Here is a 19,855-nt window from a genome sequence, read left to right as displayed (position 1 = left end):
TCAAACTATATTACAGAGCAATAGTAACAAAAACAGCATGGTACTGGTACCAAAACAGGCGGGTGGACCAATGGTACAGAATAGAGGACACAGAGACCAATCTCCAAAGCTACAACTATCTTATATTTGATAAAGGAGCTAAAAGCATGCAATGGAGGAAGGATAGCATCTTCAACAAATGGTGTTGGGAAAACTGGAAATCCATATGCAACAAAATGAAACTGAATCCCTTTCTCTCGCCATGCACAAAAGTTAACTCAAAGTGGATCAAGGAGCTAGATATCAAATCAGAGACTCTGCATCTGATAGAAGAAAAAGTTGGCTCCGATCTACATATTGTGGGGTCGGGCTCCAAATTCCTTAATAGGACACCCATAGCACAAGAGTTAATAACAAGAATCAACAAATGGGACTTACTTAAACTAAAAAGTTTTTTCTCAGCAAGAGAAACAATAAGAGAGGTAAATAGGGAGCCTACATCCTGGGAACAAATTTTTACTCCTCACACTTCAGATAGAGCCCTAATATCCAGAGTATACAAAGAACTCAAAAAATTAGACAATAAGAGAACAAATAACCCAATCAACAAATGGGCCAAGGACCTGAACAGACACTTCTCAGAGGAGAACATACAATCAATCAACAAGTACATGAAAAAATGCTCACCATCTCTAGCAGTCAGAGAAACGCAAATCAAAACCACCCTAAGATACCATCTCATTCCAGTAAGATTGGCAGCCATTATGAAGTCAAGCAACAACAAGTGCTGGTGAGGATGTGGGGAAAAGGGTACTCTTGTACATTGCTGGTGGGACTGCAAACTGGTGCGGCCAATTTGGAAAGCAGTATGGAGATTCCTGGGAAAGCTGGGAATGGAACCACCATTTGACCCAGCTATTGCCCTTCTCGGACTATTCCCTGAAGACCTTAAAAGAGCGTACTACAGGGATACTGCCACATCGATGTTCATAGCAGCAGAAGTCACAATAGCTAGACTGTGGAATTAACCCAGATGCCCTTCAATAGATGAATGGATTAAAAAAAATGTGGCATTTATACACCATGGAGTATTACGCAGCACTAAAAAAATGACAAAATCATGGAATTTGCAGGGAAATGGATGGCACTAGAGCAGATTATGCTTAGTGAAGCTAGCCAATCCCTAAAAAACAAATACCAAATGTCTTCTTTGATATAATGAGAGCAACTAAGAACAGAGCAGGGAGGAAGAGCAGGAACAAAAGATTAACATTAAACAGATACATGAGGTGGGAGGGAAAGGGAGAGAAAAAGGAAATTGCATAGTAATTGCATGGAGGGAGACCCTCATTGTTACACAAAATTACATATAAGAGGTTGTGAGGGGAATGGGAAAATAAACAAGGAGAGAAATGAATTACAGTAGATGGGGTAGAGAGAGAAGATGGGAGGGGAGGGGAGGGGGGATAGTAGAGGATAGGAAAGGTAGCAGAATACAACAGTTACTAATAGGGCATTATGTAAAAATGTGGATGTGTAACCGATATGATTCTGCAATCTGTATTTGGGGTAAAATTGGGAGTTCATAACCAACTTGAATCTAATGTATGAAATATGATATGTCAATAGCTTTGTAATGTTTTGAACAACCAATAAAAATAAATTAATTAATTAAAAAAAAATTTTCACAGCCCCTTGACGAACAGAAGGTGAGAAGGAAGGGCACTCCCGCACCTGACCAAAAGAAATAAACTGGGTAAGTACCAAAAGACATTCAATCCAAAAGGGCCTTCCTGCCACAAGAGAAAAAAAAAAAAGAGGCAGGGACATCTAAAAGTATATTTCTTTAAGTAACCCAATAGGAGACAGTAAAACATAGATGATATTCAGAAAGACTCTTCAGAGCTCTTCAGAGAACATCTCATTTCCAAACCATAAACACTGTACACCCCTTGGTACTCAGCCAATGAGGAAACTGGGAGAGACCTTGCGCTCAAAGGGATAAAACAATGGTTGTACCCAATCTGGGGGTATCTGCTTCCCTCAGATACCCAATCTTACAAGACCATTATTAAAGTCTTGCTTTTTGCTATACAGTGTGTTTCTTAATCCATTCTTTGGGTTTGGACAGGTGAGCATGTTTCTCACAATATTGAAGGTAAAAATAAAATATTTGAGCTAAGGCAAAGATTTCTGTGTTAATCAGCTTTTTGTTCCTGTGACTAAATACCCGACAAGAACAACTTAGAGGAAGAAAATTTTGAGCTCATAATTGAGTTTCAGTATATAGTCAGCTGATTCCATTGCTCTAGGCCGGAGGTGAGGCAGATCATCTTAGTAGAAGGGCATGCCAGAGGGAAGCTCCTCAGCTCATGGTAGCCAGGCAGCAGAGAGAGAGAGAGCGCCAGAAGTCAGAAACAAAATATAATCCTGAAGGGCATGCCCCCAGTGACCTACTTACTCCAGCCATACCACACCTGACTATAGTTACCCCCCATAATCCACTGAAATTATTAATCGATATCAAAAGGATTAATCCACTGATTAGATTACAATTCTCATAATCTGATCATTTTACATCCTAACATTTCTTCATTGGCACATGAGCTCTTCAGAGAAGATCTCATATCCAAACCATAACAATTTCTGAAAAGGGTATGGACAGAGAGGTTAATGTTTGACCTCTCTTCATTTCTGGCTGGAGAAGCAAAAATAAATTCTCAAGTCTGTAAAGCCTTATGAGAATAAGACCCTGCACTTTCCCTAGGGTTGAAACTGCAACTTCCAAAACAAACTCAGATTGTCTACCTTTCGAATGGCTGCACAAAAGGAGATTTCCCTGGGAAACTCTGGCTCTGGAAGGTGAGACCAAGGGAGACGAAACTTCTCTGGAGGCCAGAGCCTTGACTGTCCATAAAAAAACAGGACTGAAACTAAGGCAGGCAGTGATAAAGGAAACAAAGATCTACAGTGCTTTCAGCCCCTCCTCAAGGAACAATTCTTTGGGCCTTCTTGGCTCTGTCCTTCGTTTTACTATGAAAAGATGCTGAACTATTTCAGCATGAGAAAGCATCAGATTGATATTCTGATTAAATAAAGACAGCATAGATAAAAGGCAAAGGAAATCCTTTCAAAACAAAGCCTATAATGGTAAAATGTTCAGAGTAGCATTTCTTCTACAACATCACAACCCCTAATCTAAACAAGGCAAACCTAATAACTACCACTCATGCCCTTGCGGCAAGAATCGGAATATTTCTTCCTTTTTTAGAGATACAAATGATCCTAGAAGCAGATTTTTAAAAATGGAACTATAGAGCTCCAACAGACCAACTGCACCATGAAGATATCCTGACCTTTTTGAGGATAAGCATAATGATGTGATGCCCACATCTTTCTGCATTCATTCTTTCAAGGTGTTGTCTCCTTCTCCTTTTGCCTGATCAGTCTTCTATCATAAGCCAGGCTATTTGAAATTCTAAAGAACTACCAACCCAATAACCTGACTGCATGTTGATTGGTTCCAGACAACTAGAAGACACATTCCCCTCAAAAGGCCTTCCTTGGTCAGGTTCATCATTTATTCATCACTAGATGTGGCTTTACTGCCAAAGGGATCAACTCTTGGAGTTCATTCCCCTCCATACTGTCTGTGGTGAATCTCACTTTTTATTTGCTTTTACTAAAACAGAGAATGTGACCTAAGATCTACTGATAAATGGTGTGTGTATTTATCCCCCCACTAAAAATTCTGATTTCACTGTATCACACTGAAACATGAGTAGAGATGTGCATAAGTGCAAAAGTAACCTTTAAGGCAATAAGGCCAAACGATTCTGCCATTGGGATGTCCATCCACACTTACCTGGAAAAGGCAGCCCCCAAAACAAATGCAGCATACTCCTTCACCAGGGGCTCTGTGCTATTCAGCCCATTGATTACCACTTGAAGGCCACCGAAAGACAGTAGGTCCTGTGCATTATCCATCTGCAACAAAGGTATTACTTAGTACAGAACAGACATCCAAGAAGGAAGAGCTCTTCTGAAGGCCTTTCTTTTGGTGTCTATCCAAAAACAAATTTAAAACCAAGTAAAAAACAATAGTGGCCTTTTTAATAAAGTAGGAAAAACACATGTAAAAACAAAATAATTTTTAAAATAATCTCAAATTTGAGAACTCCTAATTCATCTAACACAATTCATGAGTACCTGCGTGGGAATCAGGGGAAATGGCACCTAGCTATTGCTTATGCCAAACATATCTTGGAAAATTATAATACCATAATGAGTCACAAGGCTTAATCCAAACACACAAGCTGTTAACACAAAGAATCTGGCATCATGAGCATCACTAAATGGTGCCATACTTTCTGCTGATGTCCAACCCCAATGAGTGCAGTGGAGGCAACAATTAAAAAAAAAAAGGCACTGATTTTAATTAGAAGCCAGGGACTATAAACGGAGTGCTATTGTTGGTGAGGGAGAGCTACACTGAAGACGTTCATAATAAAAGTCACTCTCCCAAAGGCTTTAGTCTAGGCCTGCATTACTAGGTAGTGGCTATGTGTAGTGCAGAATATTTCCATCATCATGTAACTCTAATAAGCTGAGTGACTAATATATTTAAATAATGAATCCAAGTGATTTTAAAGTGGTCTCATTACAAAGAAATCAATATTAAATAATTACTAACTTCTTATTGTATATCTCTAGTTTGACTTAAAATGGTCAGGCTGATTTTTGTGGCACTTAAGACTATTATTTTAAACTAGTACTACATTAACATTTTAATAACTAACTTTCTAAATCCTATATTTACATTCATATGTGAAAAAAAAATCAGAATCAATCTCCCCCCTCCCCCACTCTCCATGCATACTTTGTTGCTACAAAGTCTGTCTCATACTCACTCACTGATACTTCTCTACAGATCATCAGGAAACTAGGGCCCAACAACAACATGAGGGCTTTCCACCTTTTTCCTCTAGATTCTATAGAGCCATTTCCTACCTGATTGTGTCCTTGCCTTTTCCTCCAAACTAGCAGTGGGCTCTGACAGAGAAATCAAGCATGAAACACAGTATATGTCCCTGTCAATGTTTTTAGGTGGGCTTAGCCTATTTTTACCACTTGGAAGATAATTTTAAACATTTTGATAGAATCTCCACATGAATAGAGGCTTTGTTTGTTCATCCACTGTTGCAGTTCCAATGACTAGAATAGTGTTCAACATACAGTTAGGTATTCAATAAATAATCACTGAACCAATAAATATGAATTTGATCAGGAAAAAAATGTTCCTGAAATAAAATTCCACTGTGAATTTCAAAAGCCATCTGGGGTATCTGTGCTAAGTGGTACCCTAGACCTGAAACAACGGCCAATCTAGGCTGCAAAGTGAGCATGAAGTCTGGTCTGCCATGCAGTCCCAGGCCAGGGCCAGGATTTTTCTGCCCCAATCTGTCCTCGTGAACAGGAATGACTATTGAGCTAAAGCCTGGCAAACAAGGAAGATTCAAATTGAGTGCTTTGCTGACATTAAATGCCTTCTTTACTCACATGCAATGATTTTAAAATACATGAATTCGCTGCCTGTTCTTTGATCCTTCTTGCTGTAGGTTTTCCAGATATTAAACCATGGCTCAGAATCCTATCATCTCATTCCTGGGATGGCCACTTATCAAAGCTAGTATGAGTTCCTGGCAGGGCAGCTACCACTCTGTTGCACCAAAGCAACACAGCCCAGAATCACAGAGGTTCTGTTCTACCAATTTATCCATATTACTACAACAATAATGAAGTGTAATATAAATGATGACATTTATATAAGCACTTTAGCCTTTTTAAGTGTTTCGTCATTTTTTATTTTACTGGCAGCGAAGAAGAACAGTGTCGTTATGCCCACTTCACAACAAAAGGTGGGTCCTCCCCAGATTCACACAGAAGATGGCATGAGCAGAGCCCATGTGCTCCAGCTCCCCATCTGCATCTGGAGCCAGAACTTTTCTCAAGATGGGGTCAGACAGGTGGATAGGAATATAAGGAGGGAGTGCATTACAAAGGGGACAAAGGAACTTATACCAACACTCAGGAAGAAAGAAGAGAACCAGAGCAAGGATAAGATAATAAGAGAATAGGAAAAAGAGAAAGTGAGAAATGGAAGTAAAGAACTGAGGAGTCCCACAAGGAAAAACAAATATATTGCCCTAGTTTAGATAAGATAGACAAAGGCTGTTCCTCATAAATAACTTGAAAATTGTTACGACACACAAGGTTTTGCTTTTCACATATGGTATTTTAATAATTTAAATATGGCTGTGAGGAATCCTTGGGAAGACCCAGTTCAGGTCCTTGAAGCCCATGGTTCCTTGAGCTTCCATTCAGAAATTCTGGAATGGGAAGAGACAGAAAAGTTCCTGGCTAGAAAAGTCCTCACTTCCTCAAAGCCAGCACTACATCACCTCAACTCCCCATCACAACTAGAAATCAGGGCTGAGAGGAGTCTTCTGGAATCTCTCTGTAAAATTATAATTTAACATTGTTTCATGGAAGCCTGATGGGCCAGTCCAAGCCAAGGACTTTAGACTTCCAATCAAAATGAATATTTATGACTCAGAATATTTATGAACCTCTGCTAACAGAAAGAGTTTGGCCTTGACCAGAGGAATAGTTCCCACTATGACTTTAGGCTAAATTTGGTAATGTTCATTCCCTCTAGTGACCTTTGAAAGTAGAATGGGATATATCACCCTAGGAGTGATGATGCCAGGTGACTAGAGGACCTGCAGAAAGAAAAAAAAAAAAAAAAAAACTTTATTGGGGCACTTCTAGCCAAGCCTCTTGAGTACTTATTCATACCTAGATAAGTTCCCATTCATTTTGGTCTTTCCTATGCAACTAAACCAATAACCTAGGGCTGGGGTTGTAGCTCAGTGGCAGAGCACTTGGCTAGCATGTGTGAGGTACTGGGTTCAACCTCAGCACCACATAAATATAAAAAACAAATAAAATAAAGGCATTCTGTCCATCTACAACTACAATTTTTTTTAAAAATAACCTATAGGGGCTAGGATTGTGGCTCAGCCTAGCACGTGCAAGGCCCTGGGTTCCATCCTCAGCACCACATAAAAACAAATAAACAAAATAAAGGTATTTTGTCCAACTACTTCTAAAAAAATAAGTATTTAAAAAAAATAACCTATAGAAATCTGATATCTAAACATCCATCCAAGTATGTTGAAATAAAAAATAAAGAAAAGCTATAACATCAGAGCAGGACTGAACTAGACAGTAACCCCTAAGATTCTTAATCCTTTGCCTCTAACCGAAAAACTGTGGGAGTTTTTGTTTCTTACCCTAGAGAGAAAACTGGAAAGGGGAAAGAGAATTTAGGTGTGTTCCCTGCCTCCTGCCTCCTGCCTCCCACCCCCCGCCCCAGAGGAACACAGTCCTGCTTTTGAGACCTAAGAAAGAGTTATGAGCAGAGAAAGAAGGTGAATAAGCTGCTTCATAATTCCTGCAGATACAGTGCACACTCACCCTCTTTCACCACAGAAGTTGGCAAAAATCCCAAACAAAGAAAAACTCTCTTTAGTTTATAAAGAACAAAGATACAGGCTGGGGATGTTGCTCAGTGGTAGAGCACTTGCCTAGCATGTACAAGACCCCAGGTTCAATACCCAGCACCACAAAAAAACAAAACCAAAGATGCTATAGTACATGGGAGGACACTGAAGATCTATATGGATCTCAAACAAGATTTTGACTACTATTACATCGCCCCCTGGGCCACCATTGTTACTAGTCTGGGTTACTCACAAGAGCCTCCTACCTGGTCTCTGCTTCTACTCATTCCCCTTACCTTCAGTCCAATTCTCAACACGGCAGCTGGAGGGGTCCTTTTAAAAGTAAGTCAGATTTTTCAAGTTTCACTCTTTGTCATGGTCTACAGTTAAGTCCTCCATATTCTTCCTCCCACTATCTCTGAGCTTCATCTGCTTCTCCTCTCCCCCTTTGCCCTACTCCAAGTATACTGACCTCAAACATACGAGGCATCTCCCACCTCAGGACTTCTGTACTTGTTGCTCCTCCTGCCTGAGATAATCATTCTCAACACAGCCAAATTCCTTCCCTACTCTCCTTTTTACTTCTCTATACCATTTATCACCTTCAACATATTGTGGTGGGGTACCAGAGATTGAACTCAGGGGCACTTGACCACTGAGCCACATCTCCAGCCCTTTTTTGTATTTTTAAAATTTATTTATTTATTTTAATTTGTTATATATAACGGCAGAATGCAACTCAATTCATATTACACATATAGAACACAATTTTTCATGTCTCTGGTTGTACATAAAGCAGATTCACACCATTCATGTCTTATACATGTACTTAGGGTAATGATGACCATCTCATTCCACCCTTCTCTGTATTTTATTTAGAGACAGGGTATCACTGATTTGCTTAGTGCCTCACCATTGCTGAGGCTGGCTTTGAACTTGAGACCCTCCTGCCTCAGCCTCCTGAGCTGCTGGGATTATAGGTGTGCACCACTATGCCAGGCCTCAATATATTATTTATAATTTACTTATTTGGTAACTGCCTCTGCTAGAAAGTAAACTCCAATTTTGTTCACAAATGTATCTCAAGTGCCTGGGACTTAAAGTTAGCATTCAATAAACTCATTTCTTGAATAAATGAATGGTTTCTCTTTGCTCCTTCTCTTTACCTCCACACATTCCCTTTTGAGCTTCATTCAAAAGGTACCAATCCAGGATATGGTGGCAAACATCTGTAATCCTGTGACTTGGGGGTCTGAAGCAGGAGGACTGCAAGTTTGAAACCAGATTCAACAACTTAGCAAGGCCCTAACCAACTCAGTGAGATCCTGTCTCAATATGAAAAATAAAAAGACTTAGGGATGTGGCTCAGTGGTTAAGCATCCCTGAGTTCAATTGAAGAAGAAGAAGAAGAAGGACGGAAAGAAGGAAGGAGAGAAAACATACCAGTTTCCTATGATAAGCACAGTCATCAGATTAGTGTAGGGTCAGATTAGAGGTTGAAGAAAATCTTGTGTTGCTTTCCCAGCTCTAGCCTTATTAGCTGGATGATATTGAGCCATCACATTATCTCTCTCTGCTTCATTTTTCTCACATAAAAATGGGATTAGCTGGGTGCAATGGTGCATTCCTGTAGTCCCACCTGTTGAGTGAGGCAGGAAGATGATGTGGGCCTAGGAGTTTGAGACTAGCCTGGGCAGCATAGTAAGATCCCACCCCCCACCCCAAAAAAAGCAAAATAATGGGATAAATAGTGATGGCTACTATAAGGCAAGCTGTGGAAGTCAATGAATTAATATACACAAAACACTTGAAGCAGAGTCTAGTATATAATAATCTCAATAAATATTAGCTATAGAAGTCTGAGCAGTTACTTTTCCATGATGAACTCTCAAATTGTTTTAAGGATTAAGGCTAAAATTATTAAGAGCAGGATATTCCTAAACTTAACTCTCTGACTCCCCAGTTCCCACTATTTATGCTAGCCTCCCCCTGGCCACTATGCTCCAGGCACACCAATCATTCCCAGGTTCAACCTCACCATGTTCTTCTCTGCCCCAGAATCTTTGTACATGTTGCTTACTCTGCCTGGAATGCTCTAATCCAAGGCAAACTTTCTAAAATTAAATATTTTTTATTTTGTAAGGCATACAGTTTCTGTTACAATTACTCAACTCTGCCATTATAGCATGAAAACAGTCTTAAATAATACACCAACAGTGGTGGGTGTGTCCCAATAACACTTCATTTACAAATACAGACATCAAGTCCGATTTGGCCCATGGGTGGTAGTTTGCCATCCCCTATTCTAAAGCCTCCTCTTTACCTAGAAAACTTCTAATAATGCTTGAATGCACAGCCAGCACATCCTTGAGAAACCTCTCTTTATTGCCCCTGACTAGGTATTAAGTTCAACTATGATATATTCCCACATCACCTTCTGGAGTCTATCATGATCTTAAATTACCTCATTATTTCATTGTTAAAGTGTTCATTTGCTCACTATTTGACTGTTTATCCTTCCAGACTATAAGCTACATGGGATAGGAACTACAGAAATTTTACCTCTGTTGTATCCTCAGTGTTGAAAAAATAAAGGAGGTAACAGTATAAATGAAAAAGAGCTTGGTCTAGTCTCTAAGAATATATCTAACTACAAGAAACATTGGCTAGATTGAAAACAGTCTATGCCCTGGAAGAGAAGTAAAGATGCTGATGCCATTTTCTCAGGGGCTTATGGCCAGAGGTTATCTTTGGAGCTATTAATTAAAAATTAGACTTATGGACATGGAAATACAATACCTGATGGACATAGTACTCAAGATCAAAGAGTGCAGCAATTTTCTCTTCCAGGCTGGAGCTGGAACTGTTGAATTTGTTGATCAGACGGACCATGATCTGCATGTCAGTTTCAATGACAATATTCAGCTCATCAAACTCCTTCTTCAGTTCCTCAATGGGGCGGAAGAATCGCTTTACCTCAGCCTGTCTTGCCTGAGGACAGCAACAAATAGATGATCAATTTAACTGATTGGAGACACCTCCCAAAGACTTCTATGGTCTACTATGGATGCCCACCTTTACAGAACTGCTGTCCTAATATTTATAATCTTCTCTAATCTGTACTTTCAAAAATCCTAATTCTTCCTAAGGTACCAGAGAAAAAGAACCCTCAGAGTCTACCCATATAGGCCTTTGCTCTAAAAGACATTCAAGAAGAATGAAAAGTCTTCCTGTTGTAATTGTAACAAAGTCGAGAAAGAAACACAAGCTTACCTTCAAAAACTAACCTCATATGGTCTGGTTGAGGTCTCAGAAAAAAATAACACATACCATGGTTCCCCTCTTCCCACAATCAGAGACAATCTTGGCTTTGCCCTATCCAACCCAGCAACATTTTAGGGAAACCCAGATGTAGAAAACTACAGGCAAACACTGTCAGTGCAGGAGCAATTTGTTGATGAAAATTAAATCACTGTCATTACTGTCAATCTAACCACAGCTGTACAATTCGTTCAACTGTTTGAAATGGCTAAATTACTGAATGTATTATGCTCAAATCTCAATTTTCTCTCAATCCTTGCCCACCCCCCAAAATTTTTAAATGAAATTATGTTAGAGGTGAATAAAAGACTTTAATTGGATATTTTATGTATGTGGCACTCCATTTTCTTACCAGTTTTAGAGGATAGTCTTTATAAAGACATTTTGAAAGGTCACAGTGGTTTATGTATCTATCTTCCAAGAAGAACTAAAAGGAACGAATATTTATAAAAAGCAGGATGATGAGCAGCTGTCAGCCTCAAATCACCCATTTATTACCAATGGGTTTCTCTCCCCAGCTACAAACACTCCATGGAAATACCAACCAAAGACATAAATCAGCCTCTCTTAAAAACACTGATCTTTTAAAAAAAAAAAAAAAAAAAAGACTGATCTCCTAGCAGAGCAATCACATCTATGGGGCACCACACCCTGATTCTCTGAGTTAAACCAACATGAAATGTTCTCTCTGCACCCAGACAGAAGACTCTGGATGGCTGCCAAAGCCAGGCAGACAGGTCTGAGAAGGCTGAATCATTTTCTAGAGTTATGGGATGATAGGCAGGTGGCAATGATAAGAAACTAGTGATCTGTACCTCCTAAGATGATGGTGGGAGGAGGAGGAGGAGGAGGGGGGGGAGGGGAGGGGAGGGGGGAGGGGGAGGGGGAGTGGGGAGGGGAGGGGAGCAGGGGGAGGGGAGGGGGAGGAGGGGGAGGGGAGGGGGAGGAGGGGGAGGGGAGGGGGAGGGGAGGGGAGCAGGGGGAGGGGAGGGGAGCAGGGGGAGGGGAGGGGAGGGGACGGGGAGGGGAGGGGAGGGGACGGGGAGGGGAGGGGAGGGGAGGGGAGGGGGAGGGGAGGAATGGGGGAGGGGTGGGGGGAGGGTGGGGGGAGGAGGGGGAGGGGTGGGGGAGGAGGGGGAGGGGAGGGGAGGGGACGGGGAGGGGAGGGGGAGGGGAGGGGTGGGGGAGGGGGAGGGGTGGGGGAGGAGGGGGAGGGGAGGGGAGGGGACGGGGAGGGGAGGGGGAGGGGAGGGGGGAGGGGGAGGGTGGGGGAGGGTGGGGGAGGGGAGGGGGAGGGGGGAGGGGAGGGGGAGGAGGGAGGGGAGGAGGGGGAGGGAGGGGAGGGGAGGGGGAGGGGAGGGGTGGGGGAGGAGTGGGGGAGGAGGGGGAGGGGAGGGGGAGGGGAGGGGAGGGTGGGGGAGGGGAGTGGGGGAGGGGAGGGGGGTGGGGGAGGGGGGTGGGGGAGGGGAGTGGGGAGGGGAGGGGGAGTGGGGAGGGGGAGGAGGGAGTGGGGAGGGGGAGGAGGGAGGGGGAGGGGAGGGGGAGTGGGGAGGGGAGGGGGAGGAGGGAGGGGAGGAGGGGGAGGAAGGGGAGGGGGGAGGAGGAGGAGGAGGAGGAGGAGAAAAATTTTAATTTGAAGTAATTATAAACTCAGGAAATTACAAAAATAGTACTCTATCCCACTTTCTCCAGGGGTACCACTTATATAGCGATAGTTCAGTATCAAAACCAAGAAAAGGACATAGGTACAATGCCATTAACTAAATTACAGGCCTCAGTCAGATTTTACTACTTTTTACATGGTCTCATTTGCAAGTGTTTATGTGTGATTCTATACACTTTTATTTAAGCTACAAATTTATGAACCCATAGAATGACCAAGCTATGGAACTGTTCCACCACAACTCCAATGTGCAACCTCTTGTCCCTGCTGCCTGCAGCCTTCTGCAGTATGAGGAATGAAGAGGGAGGATTATTTTTACCACTGAGCTATATCCCTAGCCCTTTTTATTTCTTCCTTTGAGACAGGGGCTCACTAAACTGCCCAGGCTGGCATCAAGCTTACAATCCTTCTGCCTCAGCTTCCCAAGACGGTGGAATTATAGGCATGTACCATAGTAGCTGGCTGTGCAAACTCTTTATAGATGTACCTAGTCCTCTCACTATACTCCCTCCCATCTCCATGTCCTGGCAACCACTATTTGTTCTCCATCTCTATAATTCTGACATTTGGAGAATGTTATATAAATGGAACCATACAGTCTGTAACCTTTTAAGACTGTTTTCTTTCATTGAGCACAATACTCTTGAGATTCATTCAAGTTACTGTACATATCAATAGTTTACTTCTTTCTATTTTTATTAAGTTGCATTCCATCATATAGATGCTGTTTGTTTAACCATTCACTGCTGAAGAACATCTGAGTTGTTTCTAGACTTGGGCCATTATGAATAAAACTGCTATGCACATTTGTATATAAGTTTTTGTTTAAATATATGTTCTTATTTCTCTAGGATAAGCGGCCAAGAGTACAACTGTTGGGTTATGATAATCATGTTTTGTTTTGTTTTTTATATATTCTTTTTTTTTTAAACTAGGGATTAACTCCAGGGGTGCTTAGCCACTAGGCCACATCCCTACCCCTTTTTATTTTTTTAATTTTTAATTTTTCTTTTGAGAGAGAGACAGAGAGAAAGAATTTTTTAATATTTATTTTTTAGTTTTTGGTGGACACAACATCTTTATTTTATTTTTTATGTGGTGTTGAGGATCGAACCCAGTGCCCCGCACATGCCAGGCGAGCACGCTATCGCTTGAGCCACATCCGCAGCCCCAATTTTTTTTTTTTTTTTTAATTTTGAGAAAGAGTCTAAGTCAAACTGTTTTCCAGAATGGCTATACCATTCTACATTCTGACCATGAATGTGTAAAAGATCCAATTTATCCGTATCCTCACCAATATTTAGTATTATCACTTTTTTATTTTATACATTCATTTAAATATGTACTGATGACTCACTACAGATTTAACTTAATGGCTAATGATGTTAAACATCTTTCCATGTGCTTTCCTTCCAGCCATATATTCTCTTTGTTAAAATGTCTGTGTGCCTACCCATTACTTAAGTGTTATTAGTTTTACTATTTGAGAGTTCTTTACATATTCTTTTTTTTTTTTAAAAACTAGGGATTGAATCCATGGAGTGCTAAACCACTGGGCCACATCCCTACTTCTTTTTAGTGTGTGTGTGTGTTTTAATTTTGAGAAAGAGTCTCACTAAGTTGCTTAGGTCCTCACTAAGTTGCTGAGTCTGGCTTTGAACTTGTGGTCCTCCTGCCTCAACACCCCTCCTCCCAGTTGCTGGGGTTATAGGCATGTGCCACTGCTCCCAGCAGGAATTCTTTATGTATTTTAAAGCTCTTTGTCAGATACAGATAGTCCTTGCTTTGCATGCATATGCACCAATTTCAAAACATAAAGTTTAAATAATACCAATATCCCAAAATAACTCAAATTGCAGTTACCACAAAATATTAACTACAAGTAACCACATAAAGTACAAACTTTGGTGCTAGATTTTCAGTTTGAAAATCACTATATAAGTTTTTTTTTAAATGTCTATCATGAGCAATGATTGATCACATGACTTCATTGCAAATGACTAGTCACTGCACATCTGTTACTCAGTTCACACACTGATGCAAAGTACAGAGTTATGTGGCCTCATCTCTTAATTATGAACCCATGTGACATTCTATAAAGATAGATAATTGAAAGAAAGTTTGCTGCACTTTCATCTTTGCTGGCCAAGAAATGAAAAGTGGTAACTTTGGCAGTAAAATTCAAATTAAACATACAAGGAGTTGTAAAAGAAAGAGAATGGAGGGATGTTGACACTGATGTTGTTTGATAATCTCTAAATATGTAGCCAGAACTTAGCAAAGGTAAACTTCAAAAATAAAACTAATAGTGATAAAAAAGATGATGTGGCACTGGCAAAAAAAAAAACCTTCACACTATAGGAACTCACAAATTTCGCAACATTGAAAGCACAATGGATAAAATGTTGGAAGCTACCATACTTAGAAAGGAGTATAATAATTCACCAAGCATAGAAAAGATGCTCTCTGTCATATGAGGAAAAGCTAAGCATTGTTCAAACTGCTCTTTGTAAAACAACCCAAAAACTTGACAAAGAAATAAAAACTTTCTCAATGTTTCTAGCGCTTAAAATCACAGTGCATTAAATGAATATTAGTATTGCTACTTGTTCATTTCTGTATATGTTTATAACTGACATATAGTTTTTAGTGTATGGCAAAAAATGTTAAGTCATCAAACAATCATTAATTTTTCCATTGATTACTAAGATTGCTCTACAGAGTTTCAGCTGGCAGTCATTTTGATAGTCCCATGTGATAACAAAGTGAAGACAGCTAGTATGCAATTTCTCAATATTTTCTAGCCAGCAGCTTCTTTTTTCTTTCTTTTGTGACACCCCACCCCCCATCCCCTGTACCAGGAACACTCAAACATTGAGCCACATCCCCAACACTTTTTATATTTTATTTTGAGACAAGGCCTTGATAATTAGCTGAGGCTGGCCTTGAATTTGTGCCCCAGCCTCTCAGTTGCTGGGATTATAGGCATGTGCCACTGTGCCAGGCAGCAGCTTATCTTTCTGATGATTTAATATGATCATTCACACAGCAAAAGTTTTTAATTTGAAGTCCAATTTATTCATTTTTCTTTTGTGGTCTGTACATTTTTTGTCACTTCTTAAAATCTCTTTACCTGGTCCTGCTTTCCAAAGATTTCTCCTATGTTGAATTTTAAAAGTGTTTTTTTTTTTCTTTAAAGTTTTACATTTTACATTTAAATCTATACTTTTGGATGTATTTTGTAATAAGGGGTAGGTTTTCACTGCCAGAAATCAGTTGGGTATATTGGTTTGGTTCTATTTCTGGGTTCTCTATTCTGTTACATTGATCTATGGGTGTTTTTGTTTTTGTTTTTTCTCTCTACCAACACACATTGTCTGAATTACCATAGCTATAGAATAAGTATAAAATCAGGTAGAGTGATATCTCTCACTTACTCTTTCTCAAAATTGTGTTAGCTATTTTATTTCCTTCATCTTTCTATATAAACTTCAGAATAAACTTATCTATCTATATAAAAAAACTTGCTGGGATTTTGATAGAAATTGCATTTAACCTATAGATCAATTTGAGGAGAACTGACATTGTTACTGTGTTGAGTCTTTCAATACATGGACACAGTACATCTCTTTACTTACTTAGAATCTTCTTTAACTTCATCATCTTTCATCAACTCTTCATTTTCAGCACATAAATCCTATAAATGTCTGGTTGCGTTTATTCCTAAATATTTCATTTTGGGAGAAACTATTGTAAATAGTATTTATATTTTTTGTTTCAATTTCCACATATTCACTGCTAGTATATAGAAATACAACTGATTTGTGTTGGTTTTGTATCCTGTGTCCCAACTGAACTCATCAATTATAGAATATTGTTCTGTGTTTTTAGAGGTTCTTTGGGATTTATTCATAGGCAATCTATGCCATCTGAAAATAGGGATAGGGATAGTTTTATCTCTTCCTTTCCAACTACATGCCTTTTCTTTCCTTTCCTATCTTACTGCATTGGTTAGGAATATGATGCATGAGTGGTGAGTGAACTATCTTACTTTGTTCCTGATCTCAGTGGCAATGTTGAATATAGATTTTTTTGTAGATGCTCTCAACCGAGTTGAGAAAGGTTTCTATTCCTAGGTTACTGAATTTTTATCAGAATGGCTGTTGAAGTCTATCAAAGGTTCTCTGTGCATCAATAGATACATGATGAGGCGATTTTTCTTCTTAAGCCTGATGATATAGAGGGTTACACTGATTGGTTTTTGTACATTGAAGTCACGCATTCATGTAATAAATCCCACTTGGTTATAATGTATAATGTTTTCATAAATTGCTAGATTTATATTTATTAATGTCTTGATGAGGATTTTTGCAGATATCTTCATGAGGGACATTGGTCTTCAGATTTTTTAAAATATATTTTAGTTATCAGTGTAACATTAGCCTCATAAAATAACAAGTGTTTCAGGGGCTGGAGTTATGGCTCAGTGGTAGAGTGCTTGCCTAGCATGAGCGAGGCCCTGGGTTCGATCCTCAGCACCACATAAAAATAAAATAAAGGAATTATGTCCAACTACAACTAAAAATATTCCTTTTGCTTCCATTTTCTGGAAAAGATGGTGTAGAATTGATGTTAATTATTTTTAAATGTTTCATAGATATCTCCAGTGAAATTATCTGAACTTAGAGACATTTTTATGGAAGGGTTTTCATTGTAAGTTGAGTTTCTTTAATGATTATAGTTTCAGATTATTTCACATTGAATAAGTTTGGATAGTACATACTTTTAAAAGAACTGGACTGGTTGTCAAATTTATGTGCATAAAGCTATTCATGGCATTCTCTTATTTTCCTTTTAATGTCTATAGGATCTATAGTGATATTCTTGGCCTTATTTCTGATACTGGTAATTCATATCTTATTGCTTTGTCAGTCTTTTTTTAAAACAAACAAACCAGGGATTGAACCCAGGAGTGCTTAAACACTGAGCCACATCCCCAGCCCTTTTTATATTTTTAATTTAGAGACAGGGTCTTGCTAAGTTGTTTAGTGCCTCACTAAATTGCTGAGACTGTCTTTGAACACATAACTCCTGCCTCAGGCTCCAGAGAGCTGGGATTACAGGTATGTGCCACCATGCCCAACTATTTGTCAGTCTTTCTGGAAGTCTATCACCTTGGGTTTTGTTCATTTTCTGTGTTTTTATGTTCTCAATTCCATTGATTTCTGTTCTTTATTATTTCCTCCTTTCTGCTTGTTATGAGCTTATTTTGATCATCTTTTCCTAGTTTCTTGAGGTGGGACCTTATGTCTCAGCTTTTAGAGCTGAGGTCTATATCTTCTCTAATATAAGCTTTTGGTGCAACAAATTTCCCTTTCAGTTTCAGATATATCCCTTCGCTTTTGATGACAAAAAAAAAAAAGAGCCATAGAGATTGAACTCAGGGCTTTGCGCATGCTAGGCAAGCACTCTCCCTCTGAATTACATTTTTACTCTATATTATCATTTCATTTAAATATATTGTGATTTGTTTCATAACCCAGGATACAGTTTTGGTAAATATTCCATGGATGCTTGAAAAGAAAGCATTCTGCTGCTGTTGGATGCAATGTTCATATTATTCATCTATTTCACATCCTTACTGATTTGCCCTCTAGTAGTTCTACCAATTCTGAGAAATGAATGTTGAAGTTCCCAAATATAATTGTGAAACTCTCTTTTTCTTCCTTTTAGTTCTGTCAGGTTTTGCTTCATGTACTTTGCTATACAAATAAAAGTCGGGTGCATACACATTAGGATTACCAAGTATTTTAGCAGATTGACCATTTTATCATTATGTAATATTTCTGTCACTAATCATTTCCTTTGCTCTAAAGTCAGCTTTAGCTGATGTTAATATAGCTACTTTTGTTTTTTTTTTAATTAATGCTTGAATGATATGCTTTCTTTCTTTCACTTTCTACCTACCTTTTTATCATTATATTTTTTGAGTGGGTTTCTTGTAGAAAGGAAAATATTTGGATCATTTTTTAAAAATCTATTATGTGTTTTTAATTGGTATATTTAGACCTTTACATTTTAATATAATTGTTGATATTTCAGATCTCAAGTTCGGCTTTTTATTTTTTGTTTTCTGTTTGTTCCCTGTTTTTTTTATTTTCCTTTTCCTGCCATACTGTAGCAAGGCAAGGTACATATTATAGGACACCATTTTGGTTTACCTATAGCGTTTTGAGTGTGTTTATATAGTTTTTTTATATTGATTGCTCTAATTTCTTAATTTTCCTTTGTCTGAGAATGTTTTGATTACCCTTTTAATCCTGAAGGTTATTCATGGATTATGTAGAATTTTTTGTTTATTTGTTTAACATATTTTTATTTATATGTTTTAGTTGTAAATGAACACAATACCTTTATTTTATTTATTTATTTTTATGTGGTGCTGAGGATTGAACCCCGTGCCTCCCACATGCTAGGCAAGTGCTCTACCACTGAACTACAACTGCAGCCCTAATTATGTAGAATTTTGAGTGTCAGTTTTTGTTTTGTGGCACTTGAAAAATGTGCCACATACTATGGCCTCTATAATTTCAGAGAACGTGGATTTCCCCAGAACGTGATTATAGAGTGCTGGTGTGAGTTCGGGAATAAAGAGTTGCTGTTTGAATCTACAAGCTGTGTGGTGGCTCGTGATTTTGTGCCCAGCCAGACTGCGGCATTTGGCGTCCCGTGCGGGGAACGCCTGAAACTTGGAGGTAAGTGAAATTTCTCGCTCTTGAGGAAGAGAGAAAGAATGGGTGAGCATTTCAAAAAACAATGTGTTCCTTTTTTGATTTATTTTGTTTTTATTTCAAGTTGCCTGTTCCTAGAACTTTCTCAGGCAAACTGGGGAAAATGGTTGACTCAAGGTTTGAAGTTGTTCGCCTCCAAGGAAGAAAAATTGTTAGAGGAAAGAGGCACCCCAGTAAGACCAACAATAGTTAGGACATATGTTGATACAATACAAAAATGTAGCTCATGGCTTTTTAAAGACGAGTTATTAAGTATATCAATGGGACCATCATGGTATCCTGTAGAAAGATTTTTCTTCAACAAGAAAGAGATGGCTAGTTCTGTTTACTACATTTGTCTAAGATCTTGGTTTTTACAGACATCTGATTAATTTACAAGGCTAAAGTGTTAAAATATCAACCACTAAATATGAAATCAAGTACTCTTTACTTATTAAGTTCCATAAGGTAATATATTTAAACATTATGTGTGTTTTCATAAATTGGTAAATGGAAAAAAAGTTTAATATTGCTTTGGTCTGTGTCTTTGCTAAAAC

General features: G+C 39.1%; 1 protein-coding gene across 4 annotated transcripts in view; it reads right to left on the bottom strand.

Annotated features, from left to right (window-relative positions):
• The window catches only part of Sil1 (SIL1 nucleotide exchange factor), a 318,102-nt gene that overhangs the window by 127,425 nt on the left and 170,822 nt on the right, over positions 1-19,855 (bottom strand). For all 4 annotated transcript variants that reach the window (XM_071612326.1, XM_071612325.1, XM_027927476.2 and 1 more), the window contains 2 exons: positions 10,344-10,535; positions 3,845-3,966 (listed from right to left, as the gene is read on the bottom strand). In XM_071612326.1, the coding sequence (XP_071468427.1) occupies positions 3,845-3,966; positions 10,344-10,535 (314 nt within the window). The remainder of the gene's footprint in view (positions 1-3,844; positions 3,967-10,343; positions 10,536-19,855) is intronic.

The sequence above is a fragment of the Marmota flaviventris genome, chromosome 5 (assembly GCF_047511675.1).
Source record: "Marmota flaviventris isolate mMarFla1 chromosome 5, mMarFla1.hap1, whole genome shotgun sequence".
Classification (NCBI taxonomy): domain Eukaryota; kingdom Metazoa; phylum Chordata; class Mammalia; order Rodentia; family Sciuridae; genus Marmota; species Marmota flaviventris.
Note: the sequence above shows the minus strand (reverse complement) of the source record. Positions and strands in the feature narration are given on the sequence as shown.